This window comes from Lynx canadensis, chromosome E2 (assembly GCF_007474595.2).
Source record: "Lynx canadensis isolate LIC74 chromosome E2, mLynCan4.pri.v2, whole genome shotgun sequence".
NCBI lineage: Eukaryota > Metazoa > Chordata > Mammalia > Carnivora > Felidae > Lynx > Lynx canadensis.
In genome coordinates, this window is record NC_044317.1 from 50858251 (window position 1) to 50874966 (window position 16716).

A 16716-nucleotide genomic window follows, 5' to 3' on the forward strand; every position below is an offset into this window, starting at 1 on the left:
CACTTGGCACACACCCTTCACCCCGGGGCCCTGATTGTTTTCTTCCCTTGCTGCTTTGAAGTTGTCATCCCTACCTTCGGTAGGGGCCCCTCGAGACTAGAGTCCAGGAGTGCGGCCTCGGTCAGCCCCGAGTCGTCATCCATGCTGATGAAGATGGCGGGGGTCTCACACTCAGGCCCCTCCTCCCGGAAATCTATGGTTTCCTCGGGCTGGGGAGGGCCTGGCCGGGTGGAGGAGGAGGAGGACGAGGAGGAGGACGAGGGGGCTCCCACTCCTCCCGGCTTCAGCTTCTGTTCCTCCTCCAGCTGCCGCTTTAAGGCTTTCTCCTGGGCCAGCCGAAGGCCGATGAGGTCCTGAGGGGGCCGGGGGGCTGGGGCTGGGGCCAGGGCCAGGGGCTCCAGGTCGTCCTGGGGGTCGGGAAGGGCAAAGAGAAGCTCAGGGGAGGGGGGCGGCAGGTCACAGACTGTCAGGGGATGGTGGCAAAGAGCCAGAAGGCACCCTGAGGCAGACGGCAGGGTGGGCACAAGGAGTAAGTACGGGGCAACTGTTCCCCCACCTCCCATCCCTTTCGGCAGGAGCCTCTCCCAGACGGGTGTCTGGGGTGAGGAGAACAGGGTGGGCCTTGATGGCTTGGGGAGTGGGGGGCTGTGGGCCCTCACCTCTTCCAGGGGCCCCGCGGGCACTTCCTTGGCCTCTGGCTCCTGCTTGCCACTGGCCTCCAGGATGGTCATGATGGAGTTGGGGATGTGTGCTTGCTAGGGGAAGAGCAGGTTGGGGGCTCTACGGAGTGCTCGGACTCGAGACCCCAAGTGGACACCCCAGATCCCTGATCCCTGACCCTCTGTGGCAGTGCAGGGCTCCCCTCTCCCCACCCCCATCCACTCCTCCAGGACTGAACCCACGGGGCCACCCATCCCACACCCTGGGGTACCTGGTGGGGGGTGAAGGATCGGACGTGGGCCAGCAGGGGCTCCCGGAGCTCTGGGCACTTGTCAAAGACGGCACCCAGCTGCTGGGGTGGCAACTGCAGGATGACCTGGAAGCTCTGGGGCTTGGTGCGTTGACAGCACTTGATGAAGCCCTCCCACACCTTGGGATACTTCCACACCTGGACGGGGCAGGGAGGGAGCGGTCCTGAGGGGGCGTGCAGGTAGCCACCCCCCCCGAACCAGGAGAGAGACCTGACCAAGACGGGGCCCAAATCCCTACCAGGCAACAGATTGCCCTGGGCTACACGCCCCGTGACCTCTGGCCCTCCAGAAGACCTTGTGACTCTCTTTCTGATCCCAAGCGGCTCATGAGGGCCACTTAGGAAAAGAGGAGAGGGAAACGGGAGTGGTCCTATCAGGCAAGCACCGTCTCATTTCACTTCCACAGCAGCCCTGAGGGGCAACACCGGCCCTGCTAGACAGATGAGGCCCAGGGAGGCGGAGGCACAGGGTACCGTGGGTACCGAGGGGGCAGAGCCGAGATTTGAACCCAGGGTAGTCTGAGTCTGCATTTTACCTGTGAGCCAGATGTTGCAAAGTGGCAACCTGTGGGCTGGATCTCGTCTGAGAGCTTATGAGTGGGGTTTGTTACTTACTTCCTCTTGGTATTTCTAAACACCCAGATTTCAAGCTTCTCTTAAAAAAGGGCCCATCTCTCAGCTCTAGTGTGCCTCCTGGCCGGGTGCAGAGCTAGTGGCAAGGGGCACTGCGCCTCTCCTGGGACGTGGGCCCCGTGAAGCCTGCCAACTTCTCCTGCCACCCAGTGGCCATCCTGGAGCTGAGTGAGCGCCCCCTGTTGGGCTGTCTCGTCTTGGCCCAGGCCAGGGAGGGCAAAGGGGCTGGCGGGCCTCCTGGAGCGTGCTCTCCTCCCGGCTCCCTCTGGGGGGCGGCAGGCAAGCAGGCCGGGAAAGCCTGGGGTTCTGCCCCCAATCTGTCTCCAGCGTGTCCTGCTGTGGTGTCCTGCCTGCGGGACTGGGGTGGTCAGGGGCGGGTTACCTGCTTCATGATGAGGCGGGACAGGATGTTCATGACGAACCCCCCCAGGCGGGGGTACATGGTCAGAGACTGGATGACGGTCCTCATGAGCAGCATGGGCAGGGGGCTCTGCTCCATCAGCTGCTGCATCACCACGGCCAGCACCTCCGACGTGTACACGTTCCGCTCCGCAAAGCACAGGTTGGTGGCTGCGAGGAGGCGGAAAGTGGGCCTGTCCTCTTTGCCCGCCTGCCCCCTGGGAGGTGGGAGCCCCCCCCCCCGCCCTGACAGAGCCCCATCATCTGCCCATGTTGAGTGGAGACCTAGCCTTCACTTCCTGAAGCTCCAGGCGAGAGGGACTTCCTCACCCAGCAGGTCCCTGAGGGGATGTACTGTGGCCTGGTCCTTGGAAAGCCTGCGGTCTTGGTCCAAGGCTAAAGACATGCCCAGCTCCTGGGAGCCCCACGCTGGGCAGAGCGGGCAGACCTTGGCCCTTTTTCTCCAGGGACAACCCATGGGAAGGCTGAGGCAGGAAAGACAGGTTGCCAAAGCCTGGGGGCCCCTTCTGGCTTGCCCTCCCCACCCCCACCAGAGTGGGAAGGCAGCTTTGACTTCCATAAGCCCCCTCATAGGAGAGATGCTCTCCACCAGCAGGCTGGCCTCGGGGCTGCCCACTCCCCATCCTGACCAGGGCATAAGGGTTTGTGCTGGTGCTGGAGGGATACCAGGCCTGGGGCCACGTGGGAGGCACGGTCCACAGAAGAAGGGAGGAAGGAGTAAGAGGAGGAAGCCTGGGCATTCGAAGAGCTCTCCAGCTCCAGACCCAGTGTGGGGAAGGGCTCAAGGAGGGTGGGCACAGTATGGGCATCCATGAAGGCAGGCAGGCTTTGGGGTCTGTTCCCTCAGGAGTGGGTTGTGGCAACCCCAAAATCAGGATTGGCAGTGCTCTGATCCATTGTGCTAAGGGGGAGACCCCAGGAACTGCCTCCGAACCCCTTCTTCCCCAAACACCACTTGCCATGTGAGTCTGTCAACCAGGAAGTCTTTATTGAGCCAGAAGAGAGGCCCCCAATCCTTGAGAGGCTAATGGAGAACAGGGGTGGGTGCCTATAAGGAATGAGGGGGCTCCTATAAGGAACAGGGGGAGGACGGAGGCATTACAGGAATGCAGGCAGGAAGGAGACTGGATGGGGACAGGGCAGGTATCTGGGCCAGAGGAGAGTGTAGAAGGGAAGGACAGTGTAGAAGCCAGAGTGAACCTACCAGAAACCAAGAAAGCGCCTCCTCCTCCCTTCCAGGCAGTGGCTGGCTCCTGCCTGCTCTGCCTGAAAGGGTCCACAACCAACCCCCTGTCCTCCCCTCCCCCTCTGCTCCAGTCTCCTCCTGGGCCTCCCACCCAGCCCTCTAATCCACCCTCCATAGCAGCCTGAGGGGTTTTTAAAAAGCTTACTCTGAACCCCATGCCTCCCAGAAATCAAGCCCAATCTCCTACTGTGGGCCTATGAGACACTCTGTGGATGGGGCCCAGGCATGGTTTTCTTAATGCTTCCAGTCTGACCTCTCTTGACCGGGCCCCTTCCCCTAAACCACAAGATCTAATCAGCTTCATGTCTGCAGTTCCAGAACCACACCATGCCAGCCAGCACATCTCTTGGCCTCTGCAAATAGTCTTGCTTTCTCTGGGATCATCATCTCCCCGGCTACCTCACTCCTAATCCTCCTTCTGTGGTTTCAGTTTTGGTGTCCCCTTGGGGCTCCCCTGTCTCAGCCCTGCTCACTGTGGGTTGTTATTGTCCAGGGATAGACTATGAGTCCCTGAGGGAGGACCAAGGCTGTCTCCATCCCAGCACCACCCAGCAAAGGGCTGAGCAGAGGTGCTCAGTGAGTTTTCTTAATTGCTGCATCAGGCCACCGGGGGCAGGTCCAGTTATAGAAAAACTCACCACAGAAAGAGGGTGGTTTAAAAGAGGTGTGAATGCCATGAAAGAATGCTTATCCTGGGGGGCTCAGTTGATTAAGTGACCGACTTCAGCTCAGGTTCATGATCTCACGGCTTGTGAGTTTGAGCGCCACATCGGGCTCTCTGCTGTCAGCATAGGCCCCGCTTCGGAACCTCTGTCCCCCACCCCTCTCTACCCCTCCCTTGCTCGTGCTTTCCATCTCTCTCTCTCAAAAATAAGCATTTAAAAAGAGATAAATAAATTTAAAAAGGCTAGGCCTTGAGGATCTCTCCAGGGACCTGGCCACTGTTCACTGGAGCAACCTGCAGCCAGGTGTTCCCCCAGGGACTACATCTGGGTCTGTGAATGGGGTTAGTGGGGGTGGTGGGGTCTGTGAATCCCCTCAAATTGTACGCAAAACTGTGCGAGCGTGCCGTCCTTGGGAGTGGGCCCAGAGCTTCCCTGACATCAAAGGAGCGACAGTGTGTAAAAAGGCCACTCCTAGGGGTGCCTGGCTGGCTCGGTCGCAGGAGCATGCGACTCTTCATCTCTGAGTTCTGAGTTTGAGCATCACCCTGGGTGTGGAGATTACTTAAGTAAGTAAATAAACAAACTTAAAAAATAAATAAATAAGAAGGCCACTCCTAGATGCTCAGCTTCGAGACCCTTTGCGCTAGAGGCCTTAGTGCCTCCTCAGTTGTGGTGTGGGTTTTAAATTTCCGTTAGCTCCTCTCTTGATCTAAAAGATTCTGACAGCTTGCTGAGGAAGGCTAGGAAACAAGTAGTCTTCTAAGAAGCTACTTTAGGCCACACGTGAAACTAAGTGGCGAAGGGAAGACCCCCCCTCCTTGCTCTTAAAGGAGATGGGTCAAAGGGGTCTTCTGAGGACAGCAGGCGACAGTAAGGGCTCCCACCTCCGTGGGAAAGCACGGCTTCTGGACCAGAAACCTCCCTCGGGGAGGAGCGGGGGTAGTGCTGAGGAGGGCTGAGGGACAGAAGGCTTCCTAGGGAGGCGGCCTGAGACCCAGGGTGCACGCACAGGTGGAACTGGCAGAGCCGGATTCCAGCTCGGGTCTACTGGACGTCAGCTCCTGTTACGTTCGACTACACCACTTAGCTGTGTGTGGCCCTGAGCAAGTTACTCAATCTCTCCGGAACCTCCATTTCCTCGTCTATGACACGGACGTCGGCATACTCACCAGGTAAGGGGCGGTGCGCAGGGGCAGGCAGGCCCGTAGGGCACAGAGGACGCCCGGGCTCAGTGTAAGTGCTCACAAAACGGTGACAGCAGCCACTATGAAACTGCTGATTGTGGTGAGCCGGCCAGCTTGTCCCCAAGCCCCTGCCCTGGAGGCACATTCTCCTGCCTCAACCGGAGCCCAGGAGCCCAGACCGGACTCTGCACCTACTCCTCGTCCAACAAGTGCCCCGGTGCGCTCCATCTGCTCTGCTGGCCACACCTCTGCCCCTGCTCGGCCGAGGGCTCAGCTTCCTTCATTCCTCAGGCCAGGCCTGGGGAGGGAGGGGCTCCCCACCTTTCTCGAGAGCTACTCTGTGCCAGCGCATAGTAGATAAGCCAGTTCCTTGGATGGAGGGAGGGAGGGAGGAGGGAGAGGAGGAGGGAGGAAAAGGGAGGAGGGCGGGTATCCAGAGCTGAGATGGGGTTGCCGGTGGCACAATCTCCAACTTGGCAGATTCCAGCGGGGACATGTGGGTGACTGAGGTTCTTCCCTGGGTCCACAGCAGCCAGGCCACTTGGGGGGGGATGGGGGGAGCGCCTCACCTTTGATGATGGACTTCATGTCACACTTCACCGAGTCAATGTTGTGCAACGCAATAAGCAGCTCTCCAGGGTTCAGCGGGGACAAGGCCGAGTTCCCTTCACCTGCAGCGGGCGGGGGCGGGAAGGGGAAGGAGACAGTGCGGAAGCCTAAGTGAAGAGCTGTGTCTGTGCTCCCCAGATCAGGGTAGTGGCGAATGAGGACGAGGCGCCCTCTTCTTCGATGGGACTGGGAGGACAGAGGGCTGGAGCAGGGGAAGAAAGACCGACTAAATGCCACCCTTTCTGGGAAGCCCTCCTTCACAGCCGGAGGCCTTTATCTTGCTCTCCTCCCCTTGAGGGGTTCCTTCCCTCCTTAAGACAACATCTGATGTGGTCCAGCAGTTTCTCTCCCTCCTCCCTGGGCTGTGCACGCAGCAGGGCAGGACCCCAGCACAGCACAGATGTGGGCATTCACTGGACAGGCCGAGCCAGGCCGGGCCGGGCAGTGGGCTTGCTAACAGAGCTCCGAGACGGCGCTGTGGGGAGGCGCCAGGGCAGACGGCACTCTGCCAGTGCTGTGCTGAGGGTCCCAGGCGCTCTTGTGTGTGGGTTTTAAATCTCCGTGTTATGTGTGCACCAGACAGCCTCCACGCCGGCCACGGGGGTGAGGGGAGAGGAGGTCATCCTTCAACACCGGGTAGCTTCTCTATCTTGGGGTTCTACTTCATTGCTTTCTGGCCACGTCCACGACGTCACCTACCGTGCTGGGTGCCCAGCAGGCGGTTGAAGACCTCTTTCACCACAATGGGGTTGAGTTTGATGAGCTTTGGCAGGGCCTGGATCACTTCTTTCTGCAGGCGGAGGGCAGGGGAGGCAGGTCAGATTGTACCCCCATCCCAAATGCTCACTCTGGGGAAGTGAGGAGATGCTCTGGCCTCATCATGCCCCGACGCTTCCCTCCTCTTGCTCCCTCTCTCGCCTGGAGCTGAGCTTTGTCTCCAAGTCACTGGGCCTGACTCAGCCCCAGTTCATCGCTCCCCATCTGAGCCCTCCTTGTGTCACATGCCCTGAGGCCCCCTGCAAGCGGACAGTGTGGTCACCATCTCTTTACACACGAGACGACTGAGGCTTGCTAGGGCCTCACAGCCTGTCAGGAGTAAGACCCAAGCAGGGGAAGCACATACGTGCTGTGTCTGCAGTTTCATTTAGGCCTGGAGACAGTCTGTGTGTGTGTGTGTGTGTGTGTGTGTGTGTGTGTGTGTGTGTCACTGCGATCCTCACTTGACAGGAGGAAACCAAAGTGCAGAGAAGGGGGTGGCTTGCTAAAGGTCACAGAGGATGAAGCAGAGTTGAGACTGACCCCTAGTCTGATGAGCCCTGGGAAGGGCCCACAAGCATCTGACTGGTGGTGCCTGCCTCCCCACCATCCCTGCCCTGCCATGTCTTCATCTGTGGGGGCATCCGGGGACACCCTGCTCTGTACCTTCTCCAGTCCATTGAGCACAGGGATGAGGAAGCGGACATCGGGCAATCGCTTGTGGTAGAGATCTCGGACCCGCTTCACCAGCTCCGGGGAGGGCGGGACTGTGGGCAAAAGAAGCAGGAGCACAGACGGGGTGGGGGTGAGCACCGAGGGGAAGGTGAAATGACGGCGGCTGTGTGCGAGGGGAGGGGAGGGCCAACTACATTTCAGAGCGGGAATCTTTGGCCCTCGGTTTTTCAAATGCATTTGGCAATATACCCGGCAGCTCTGATCCTCAGGTCTTGGGAAGGGGAAGTAGGGAGGGTCTAGGGCACGGAGGAAAAGGATGAAAGGTGGGGGTCCTGGGGGCACCTTTGTCCGTGAGGCTGTGCAGACATCGTGTGACCAGTGTCTCTGCCCCCTTGGGACAGTTTTCTACCAGCAGGAGCAGCTCTGGTGAGTTCATGCCCATTCCTCGGATCTACAGGGAGAGAGAGGGAGAGCAGGCTGGGGAAGGAGCTGGGTGATGTGGGGAGGGTGAGGGGGCCCAGGAGAGCTCAGGGCAGCCCAGGCGTCAGAGGCAGGGTGGCTGGGGGGATGACAGGACTTTGGGGCAAGAACTGGGGACAGAGAGATCTGAAAAGTTCTCATCACCAGAGAAAAAACTACGAGCTGATGTTAACTGAACTGTGGTAATCATCACTTTGCAACACACAAAAACACACCAAAGCACCATTTTACACCTCAGGCTAACACAATGCTCTGTGCCAATTTTACCTCAGTGAGCCTGGGGGGGAAAGAAGCCTTGAAGAACTGGGGGGAATGTGGGGAGGGGGCAGGGCAGCAGCATCCGGGCTGCGTCTACCCCCATCTCACAGGGCACAGACTTGCCGCAGCCCCCACGCCTTCGCCAGTGCCGGCTGCCTAGTCAGCAGGCCCGGCCCTTTCTCCCCGTCGCCTCTGACCTAACCCGCCCTCTAATGCCCAACCCGCCCTCTGATTCCTTGGTGAAGACTTTGCAGGCTTTTAAAGGCATCGGTGACTGCCAGTGCCCGGGCGCGGTGGCTGGCTCAGATTGGGGCTCCGTCTGCAGCCCGCCCCACTCCAGAAGCAACGAATGCAGAGAACGCGGGGCCCGGCTTCCAGGGCTCACGCCTTCCTCTGCCAATAAATGTTCATAATCATCCGGGAACCAGCAGTCTTTGCCCTCCAGGAGCTCACAGTCTGGTGGGCTCACTGTGAAAACAGGGAGAAGGATCTGCTTCTTCCGAGCAAACCACTATTATCCCCATGCTACAGGCGAGGACACCGCTGAATCTGAGCGGCAGCTATTTGGGAATTAGCATTACTGTACTCCCTCCTTTTGTTTATGTTAGAAATTTTCCATAATAAAAAAAAACCCATCAGGGACAGACATATACAAAAAAGTGGTTTCAAAACCAGCGGCAAATTGGAAGGACAGACGGACAGACGCTCTGAATTGCTTCTTGGGTGGGTGGCCGAGTGGCTTGGAAGAGAGGAGCAGGAGGGACTTGTGTAACGACAACTGAAGACTGCCGTAGGCAAGGCAGGGGAAGGCCAGTTCATAAATGATAACAGTGCCACAGATGTCTGTGTGCATGAGGTCAGGGAATCCCTGCAGCAGCAAACCTGGGGGACTGAATTATCCTCGCTAATTTTACCGAAGAGGTGTCAGCCTGTTCAGGGGGAAAGTGAGAGGCAGAATGTGAATCCAGGTCTGTTGAACTCCAGGCCGGTAACTGCGGGGCTACCCTGTTGTCCTTTCACTGGCAGCTGGCGCACGTGGGCCACCCCCAAGCTACAGAGCCACTCGGCCCGGAGTGGCGACCACTAGTGCCCAGCACACGCCGAGGTGGAGATACCAAGGGAAGGGCTGGGCGTGGGGCTGGGCCCTGCCCATGAGTGGGCAGAGCCTGGTGAGCTCAGGGGCCTCACCGGCTGTTCGATGACCCTCAGCACCGTCCGCTTGATGTCAGCGATGGCCTCAGTGTACACGGCGGCCAGTTCGTGGATCAGCTTGTGGTTCTGAGGCAGGAGAGCCAGGTAGAGGTACAGACACTGCTTTACTGTCTCCTCGGTCCAGGGCGCTGCCACCTCTGATAGGGCAGGGGGGCGGGGATTAGGGACCATTCTCCTCCCAACCACCTCCCACCCTCAGTGTCTGTCCCTTCTTGGGGGGGGCGGGGCGGCAGGCATAGAAGGGAGGTGGGCCTGGGAAGCAAACTGTTCTAGGGCAGGAAGTCAATCATCAGGGAAATGGGGTGGGACCAGGACTGCTCCCCTTTGAGAAACCTTTGCACCGGAAGTCCCACCTCGTCTCTGACCATCAACCCACTGGGGAGCAGAGGGATCTTTCCAAAGTGAAGTTCCGACCCTGTCCTCCTGCTCAGCGCTCCCAGGACAAGTCCCCAGCGCCTCACCTTGCTCTACCTGCAGGATGCTGTTTGGGGCAGCCCCTGCCCCTGGGCTCTGGCCATATCCTACTTCTGACAGTCCCTCAGAACCCCAAGTCACTTTGCGTGACACATCACTCCTTTGCGTGTTAACTCTGCTGTCCAACTCCTCTCTCTCTATCTCATGCTCTGGGCCTCAAGCAACAGTGTCTCTGCTAGTAAGTCCTCAGGGCACCTGGGCTGTGCCAGGGCCCCTATTCTCCCAGAAGGCCCTGTGCTTCCTGTCACAACCTGAACCTTCCAGTTTTTTAAATTTAAGTATGGGCACCTGGGTGGCTCAGTCGGTTAAGCATCTGACTCTTGGTTTCAGCTCAGATCACGATGTCATGGTTCATGAGATTGAGCCCCACATCAGGCTCTGCACAGACAGTGCAGAGCCTCCTTGGGACTCTCTCCCCCTCTCTCTGCCCCCCCCCCCAACTTATGCTTGTGCTCTCAAAATAAACAAACTTAATTTTTTTTTTTTTAATTTTAAGTAAGCTCTACGCCCATCATGGGGCTTAAACCCACAACTCCTACCCATCTGTAATTCTGGGGGACCCAGGGCTTTGCTGAAGGAACAGGCCTGTGATGACCTGTCTGGCCCTTCCCAGAGCGCCATCACAGGCTAGCTCTCCTTGTCCTCTGACTCTCAGCCCAACCACTCCCTGCTCCAGGATGCTCTCCCCGACCCCTGGCTGGGGTCAGACGCCCCTCTTCCCGCAGCCCCTAGGCCTGCTCGTTCTGGCTCTTATTGCCTGGCTCTCTTCCCTAGCAGGCTGAACGGCGCTCAGTTTCCATCCGGTTCTATTCCCAGGGCCCAGCCTGGAGCCTGGGGTTCGGCAGGTTCTCAACACGCATCTGATGAGCTGCAGCAAACCTGTGTCCTTGTCAGCTCCAAACAGCACAGATGGCGGGTTGGGGTGGACCAGGAGTTGCAGGTAGTTGAGGGCAAATTTCTCCACATACTCTCGCAGCTGCTCCTTTTCGTACATGCGCTTGATGAACAGCAGGGCCTGGGAACGCACCTGAGACAGTGGGGGCAAGACGGTGGAGGGGGGAGACCGCTGTACTGAGCCCGGAAGTACCGGTGGGAAACAAGTCCAAGACCGAGAAAGGCCTCAACTCCCTGGGTCACCTGTGCCCCAGGCTGCTCACCGGCTTGGGAGAGAGGTTTCCTGGCCCGGTCAGGGCCCTGTATCACCTCTCCATCTCCCTGCCCGCCCCCTCTTTTACCATTTCTTGCCTTGCTTGCTACATTCCAACCAGAATGAGCTTTCCTTAGTTCCTCAAAAGTGACAGCATTCTCCCCGGCTTTGAGACTTGGCACTAAAGGTTCCTGCTGCCCAGAATGCCCTGAGGACAGGGACTATTCTTGGGCCCTGCTCTGTGCCCAGCAGTACTGAAAGGCCAAGCCAGAGTCTACAGCGAGGGTCTGCTGAATGAATGGACACACGACACCAGGAAAGGAAATGGAAAACACTAGATAGAGCAGGGATGAGTCAAGAGCCCTCTCAATCACATGCATGCACGCACCTTGTCTCCTCTGTTCAGTTACACCCATCTACTTAGATTCCAGGTCTTGGCTTACCCGCTGCCTCCTCCAGAAGCCTTAGCCCCTGCCCCTGCCTGTCCCCCATCAGGTAGGCCAGGCCCCGCCCCAGGGCTCCCACAGCTGCATTTGCTGCTCTAATGCCACTCGACTCCAAGAGCTGTGTCCTCCCTGCGTGCTGATAGGCCACACGGCTCCTCTCCTGTCACCTCCCCAACCAGGTCCCAGCACAGCAGCAGGCCTTAAAAGGGGCTCCCCTGGGGCGCCTGGGTGGCGCAGTCGGTTAAGCGTCCGACTTCAGCCAGGTCACGATCTCGCGGTCCGTGAGTTCGAGCCCCGCGTCGGGCTCTGGGCTGATGGCTCGGAGCCTGGAGCCTGTTTCCGATTCTGTGTCTCCCTCTCTCTCTGCCCCTCCCCCGTTCACGCTCTGTCTCTCTCTGTCCCAAAAATAAATAAACGTTGAAAAAAAAAAATTAAAAAAAAAAAAAAAAGGGGGGGCTCCCCAACACAGGTGGCGTGAGGAGGGAGAATGGACCCCTCCTGGGAGGGTGTGTATATACGTGTATATATCTACGCAGTTTCGTGCCACCAAAAATCAAAAACTAACCACCACTGACACACTACTGCAGGAAGGGCAACAGGCCCAGACAGGACTTCCAGGGGGAATGTGGAAGAGGCTGGGCAAGTTCCTCAGGACACGGGAAAGGCTGAGTGTAGCCCAGCTCAGGCTGACGGGGATCACCTTGTCCTTCTCGTGGGAGCTGAGGTCTAGCAGAACATGCAGGTACTGGAACTGGCGGGACGGGCGCTTGAAGATCAGGTCTCGAAGAGTAGACATGCCCAGGTAAGTGCGACTCTGTGGCAGGAAGGAGGGAAACCGGCAAGGGGGATTTCTCCCTTGCCTCCCTCCAGATCTAATACTGGGCAAGAAAGGACCTGCCCCCTCACAGCATCCCCTGACACTAGGTCTAGGCCGTGTGCCTCCTCTCTTCAGGTCCCCGTCCCTCCGCAGGGTTCCTGCATGCATCTATCTAGGTGCTAGGGGCTGAGGGAGATCTGCCGCCTGTCCTCACCTCATCCTCGCAGTACTTGCGAATCACCTCCAGGGCGCTCTCGGTGATCAGCGGTGCCTCTAGCACAACCTTGGTGAAGATCCTGCCAGAGAGGAAGGGAGGGGGAGTGGCTGCAGACAAGCTTCCCAGTGCTGCTGGAGCTGAGCCGGCAGGGCTGCTCCTCACATACAGCTCGTTCAACCCCCTGGTTACAGAGTTTTGGAGGTGAACGGAGCAGGATTCAAAAGCTGCCGACTGGGTGACTTACCTCTCTGAAACTCAGTTTCTCCCCTCTGTCAAACAAGGATTTCTAACGTTACTCATTTACTACAGTAATGGAAGGGAATGATGGGGAGTGAGGAGGGGTACTGCCTTTCAGATGTGGTGGCCAAAAATGGCTGCTTTGAAGTGACCCTGATTTGACACTGGGGGTGGGGGTGGGGAGAAAGAGCCAGCCATGCCAAGACTTGGGGGGATAGCATTCCAGGTACAGAAGCAGGAACTGCTAAGCCCTGCACTTGGCATGTTCAAAGATCAGAAACAGAAGGCCAGTGTAGCTAAGGTTTGGGGGCCGCGAGGAAGAGGGCAGAAAAGGAAGGTAAAGAGGTTGGTAGGAACGGGATTACACGGGTCTCATAGGGCATAGAAAAAAGGCTGCATTTTATCCCAAGAACAACGGAGAATCATGGAGGGTTTTAGTGGGTAAATAACAAGATAGTATTTACATTATAAAATGTCACCCAGGCCGCTGTGTGGAGAATGGATAGATAAGCAGGAGGTCGAGGACAAGGAGGAAGCTACAGAAGCAATTCAGGCGAGAGACGGGGCTGGAGAGGTCAACCTGCGATACAAGCCCACGAGGCAGGCGCTGTTATTTATGAAAATGGAGGCCCAGAGGGGGAGTGACACCGATCACTTAAGAGGGCAAGCGGCAGAACCGGGAACAAACCCGGGGAGTGTGCCCCAGAGCCCACACTGTATCTGCCTCGTATGTGCCTCCAGAAGGTAAGGAGACAAGGGAGTCTCGGGATGGATACACGGACTTGGGCGGTAAAGAGGGAGGTGATCAGAAACCAGAAAAGGCAGGACACAGGAGAGCGCAGGGCTGTCTCCCTCACCCATCCTTCTGGTCTGGCTTCTCCTGCAGGCCGGAGAGCAGGCGGATAAGGCAGTCCTCGTACTTGTCCAGGGTGCCCGAGGCACCAGCTGCCAGGTAGGCATTGTACTCCTGGTAGAGCCAAGCGAAGGCCAAGTCCAGGCGGGCCCGCACATCCTCCAGGATGAAGGACAAGACCTCGGCCTTCAGGCCCGAGTCAAACTGTGTCACCAGACTGGCCAGGATCTTTATGCGCACCTGACAGGAGAGCGGGTGTATGTGTTGGCGTGCGGGAGGGCGATCCCAGATACCTTGTGATCGTGTCTCGTGACTCTTCCTGCTCAGGGATGCCCGGTGCAGACCCAGTGTTAAGTGAGGAAGGCCAGCTGAAGAACCTCACACCCCCATAGGTCTCATTTGTGCGGGAGGAAAAACAAGGCAGGGGTGGGGGTGGGGGGGGATCAATCATCACAGAATAAAACTGAGTTTGTAAAAGTAGTATCTACATACTTAAGAAAGCAGAAAGAGATCCTAAAGGCTTCCCTTAATTTGTACATGGTCACCTCTGAGGACGGGAGACTGAAGGCAGGTCGGGGAGCCAGGGAAGACTGACATGGTACCTCTATGGCCCGGAAATTTTTTGTTTTTAACAGAGAAAGTACTCTTACATACTTCTTGGTTATTTAAAATTAAACTTAAAGAAATGGGAAAAAAGTCGCCTGGCTGAGGTTATAACGCCAGCAAGTGGCAGAATCAGCACTTCGACCAGGTCTGTCTGAACCTGAGAGGAACAACACTCTTAACCACCAGGAAGAAAGCACACGGCGGCAGCCCTCACTTGCAGGGCTCTCCGCGCAGCCACCCTGTGCTGGGCGAGAGCCGTGCGCGTCCGTGCGTTTCTTCCTCATCACTGGTGTGGCTGCTGCCGCCACCTCCACCTTAAGGAGGGGGACAGAAGCGAGGCACGGAGGGCTGGCGGGCAGCACAGGTGGGACCCGGAGCCAGGGAGGTTTAGGTCTAAGGCTGTGTCTTTCTCGGATATGAGGCGAGCTGGTGGGGGGAGGGCTGGGAAGAATGGGCTGGGGGGACCGGGGCACACCTGGGCCGCCCCGCTGCAGGCCACGGCCTTCTCTGCTCGGAGGATCCGCTTCACGGCGCCCAGCTTCATAGCCTCAACCTGGGCGTCGGTCAGGGGCTTGAGCACATCGCTCAGACGGAAGATTTTCTTGCGCCCACCAGCGCCCGCCAGCCTACATGGGGGAGCAGGGACAGGGACACGGTGACTCAAACAGCCTTTCTGGAGCAGAGGCCCACCAGGGGCCATACGGAGACCACCCTCCCCGTCCCAGCCCCCACCGCGCCGCCCCTCTAACTCTCCGTGACTCAGCCACGGCAGGGCACAGGGGAAGGAGAAAGGAGGAGGGTGCCATTTTGTCTTTGTAAAGCGTGTAAAGGGAATGCTTATAGGAGGAGGCAAGGTGGGAGTGCAGATCTGAACGAGGCAAGGGGACAGGACGCACAAATACCTGGAGGATGAGCTTTCTAGGTAGAGAGAACAGAAAGCGCCAAGGCTGGAAGCTTCCAGTGGGGACCTACCTGCCTGGCTGTTCAAGAGGCAGGTGTGACTGCAGGAGGGAGTGAGGGGAAGGGAGGGCTGGGAGGGAGGACCAGGAAGCAAATCATGGTTGGGGGTGGGCAGGGACTGGTTGGATTTTGTGCTCTGTAAGGGGGATAACAATGAGGAGGAGAACAACCACCAGCAGCACTTAACTATCTGTTAGGAATCAGGCTAAATACTTTTTATCAAATTCACTTCCAACCTCAAGAGTCACCTCATTTAATGATCAAACTATCACTGTGAACCCACCTAATTCTCCCTTGATCCTTAGAGGTACTACCATCCCAACTTTAGACCTAAGTAAGGGGGCATTTTTACGTAAAACAAAATGACAGGTAAGGCTTGGTGGCCATGGCATTGACTCTGGGATCAGACAGATCCTCCTCCAGCCCCACCAGTTTATCTGTCTCTGTCTCTAACACGTGCACACACACAGGTGCACGTGCGCACCAAGAACCAGGCCCTCAGTCCTGCACCTGCACCTACCAGGGAACTCACCGGGGCTGTGTGACAGGGATGATGGGCTCTGGCCTCCTCTTGGCCTGGGGCGCCTCCTCCTCCAGAGTAGACATGGAGCTCAGGGAGCCCACCACTGAGATGGCCTGGCCCTGCGCCGACAGGCGTCGCTTAATCAGGACACTCTCTGGCTTTACCACCTTTTCCTCCTTGGGCTCCTCCTTGCACTGTTTGGTCTGCTCCACACCTGAGAGGGAGGTAAGCAAACGGGCTCCAGGACTGTCACACCCACCTGCTCCCATCCAAGGACCTCCCGTGTGCTGGGCTCTATTTTAAGCCTTGTATACACGAAAGTCGTGTAAATCTGCAAAACACCATTCTGGAACAGGCATGCTTTTCATCCCCGTTTGGCAATACAACCAAGGCTCAAACTAGAAATGCCATTTACTGCTGGTGAGAGTATCAAATGGCACAGCCCCTGTGGAATACCGATGGGCACCGTCTAATAACACCGAACATACCCTAACCTAAGACCCAACAATTCCACCCCTTAGTGTATATACTCAAGGAAAATGAGGGCGTGTGTATACCAAAACACTTACACACACCAACTACACTCAAGCACACAAAAAAGACCCAACCACCCCGCAAACCCAACCAACCGGCCAAAAACACTCGCACACATTTGTACAGCTTCACTCGCAGCGGTCAAAAACTGGACACAAGCCACAGGCCCATAAACAAATGATGGCCTAGTCACAGAAGCAAATACTATTGAGCAATACAAATAAACCACTGGGTCACATGAAAACACGGGAACATCTCAAAAACTTATGTCAAGCAGGAGCCAGACTCTCTATGATCCCATTTTATACGAAATTCAGGACTAGGAAAAATTAATCTATGGAGACAGGAATCAGAAGAGCGGTCATCTGGGGCACCCGGGTGGCACAGCCGGTCGAGCGTCCGACTCTTGATCTCGGCTCAGGTCATGATCTCATGAGTCGGGAGTTCGAGCCCCACATCAGGCTCTGCACTGACAGCGCAGAGCCTGCTTGGGATTCTGTCTCTCCCTCTCTCTCTGCCCCTCCCCTGCTTGTGCTCTCAAATAAATAAACTTAAAAAAAAAAAAAAATGGTGATCATCTCAGGAAGTGGGATGCCGTGAGTGCGACTGGTAGGAGCAAGAAGGAATGTTCTGGAGTGGTGGAAATGGTCTATATCTCTATCTGGATGGTGACTACGTTGCTGTGCTCTCTTTACGAAAATTCACTAAGATGTACAGTTCAGAGTTGTGTCTCTCTACATAATTTATAGCTCAAAAGTACTGTAAATGTAGGAAAACACCTGAATCTCAGAGAG

General features: G+C 57.1%; 1 protein-coding gene across 2 annotated transcripts in view; it reads right to left on the reverse strand.

The window, feature by feature from the left end:
* Window positions 1–16716, reverse strand: part of SYMPK (symplekin) — a 35094-nt gene that overhangs the window by 336 nt on the left and 18042 nt on the right. For both annotated transcript variants that reach the window (XM_030297737.1, XM_030297738.1), the window contains 15 exons: window positions 15398–15602; window positions 14381–14531; window positions 13304–13539; window positions 12207–12288; window positions 11876–11989; window positions 10462–10609; window positions 9085–9245; window positions 7501–7609; window positions 7150–7250; window positions 6427–6517; window positions 5688–5789; window positions 1986–2173; window positions 932–1108; window positions 660–755; window positions 75–407 (listed from right to left, as the gene is read on the reverse strand). In XM_030297737.1, the coding sequence (XP_030153597.1) occupies window positions 75–407; window positions 660–755; window positions 932–1108; window positions 1986–2173; window positions 5688–5789; window positions 6427–6517; window positions 7150–7250; window positions 7501–7609; window positions 9085–9245; window positions 10462–10609; window positions 11876–11989; window positions 12207–12288; window positions 13304–13539; window positions 14381–14531; window positions 15398–15602 (2294 nt within the window). The remainder of the gene's footprint in view (window positions 1–74; window positions 408–659; window positions 756–931; window positions 1109–1985; window positions 2174–5687; window positions 5790–6426; window positions 6518–7149; window positions 7251–7500; window positions 7610–9084; window positions 9246–10461; window positions 10610–11875; window positions 11990–12206; window positions 12289–13303; window positions 13540–14380; window positions 14532–15397; window positions 15603–16716) is intronic.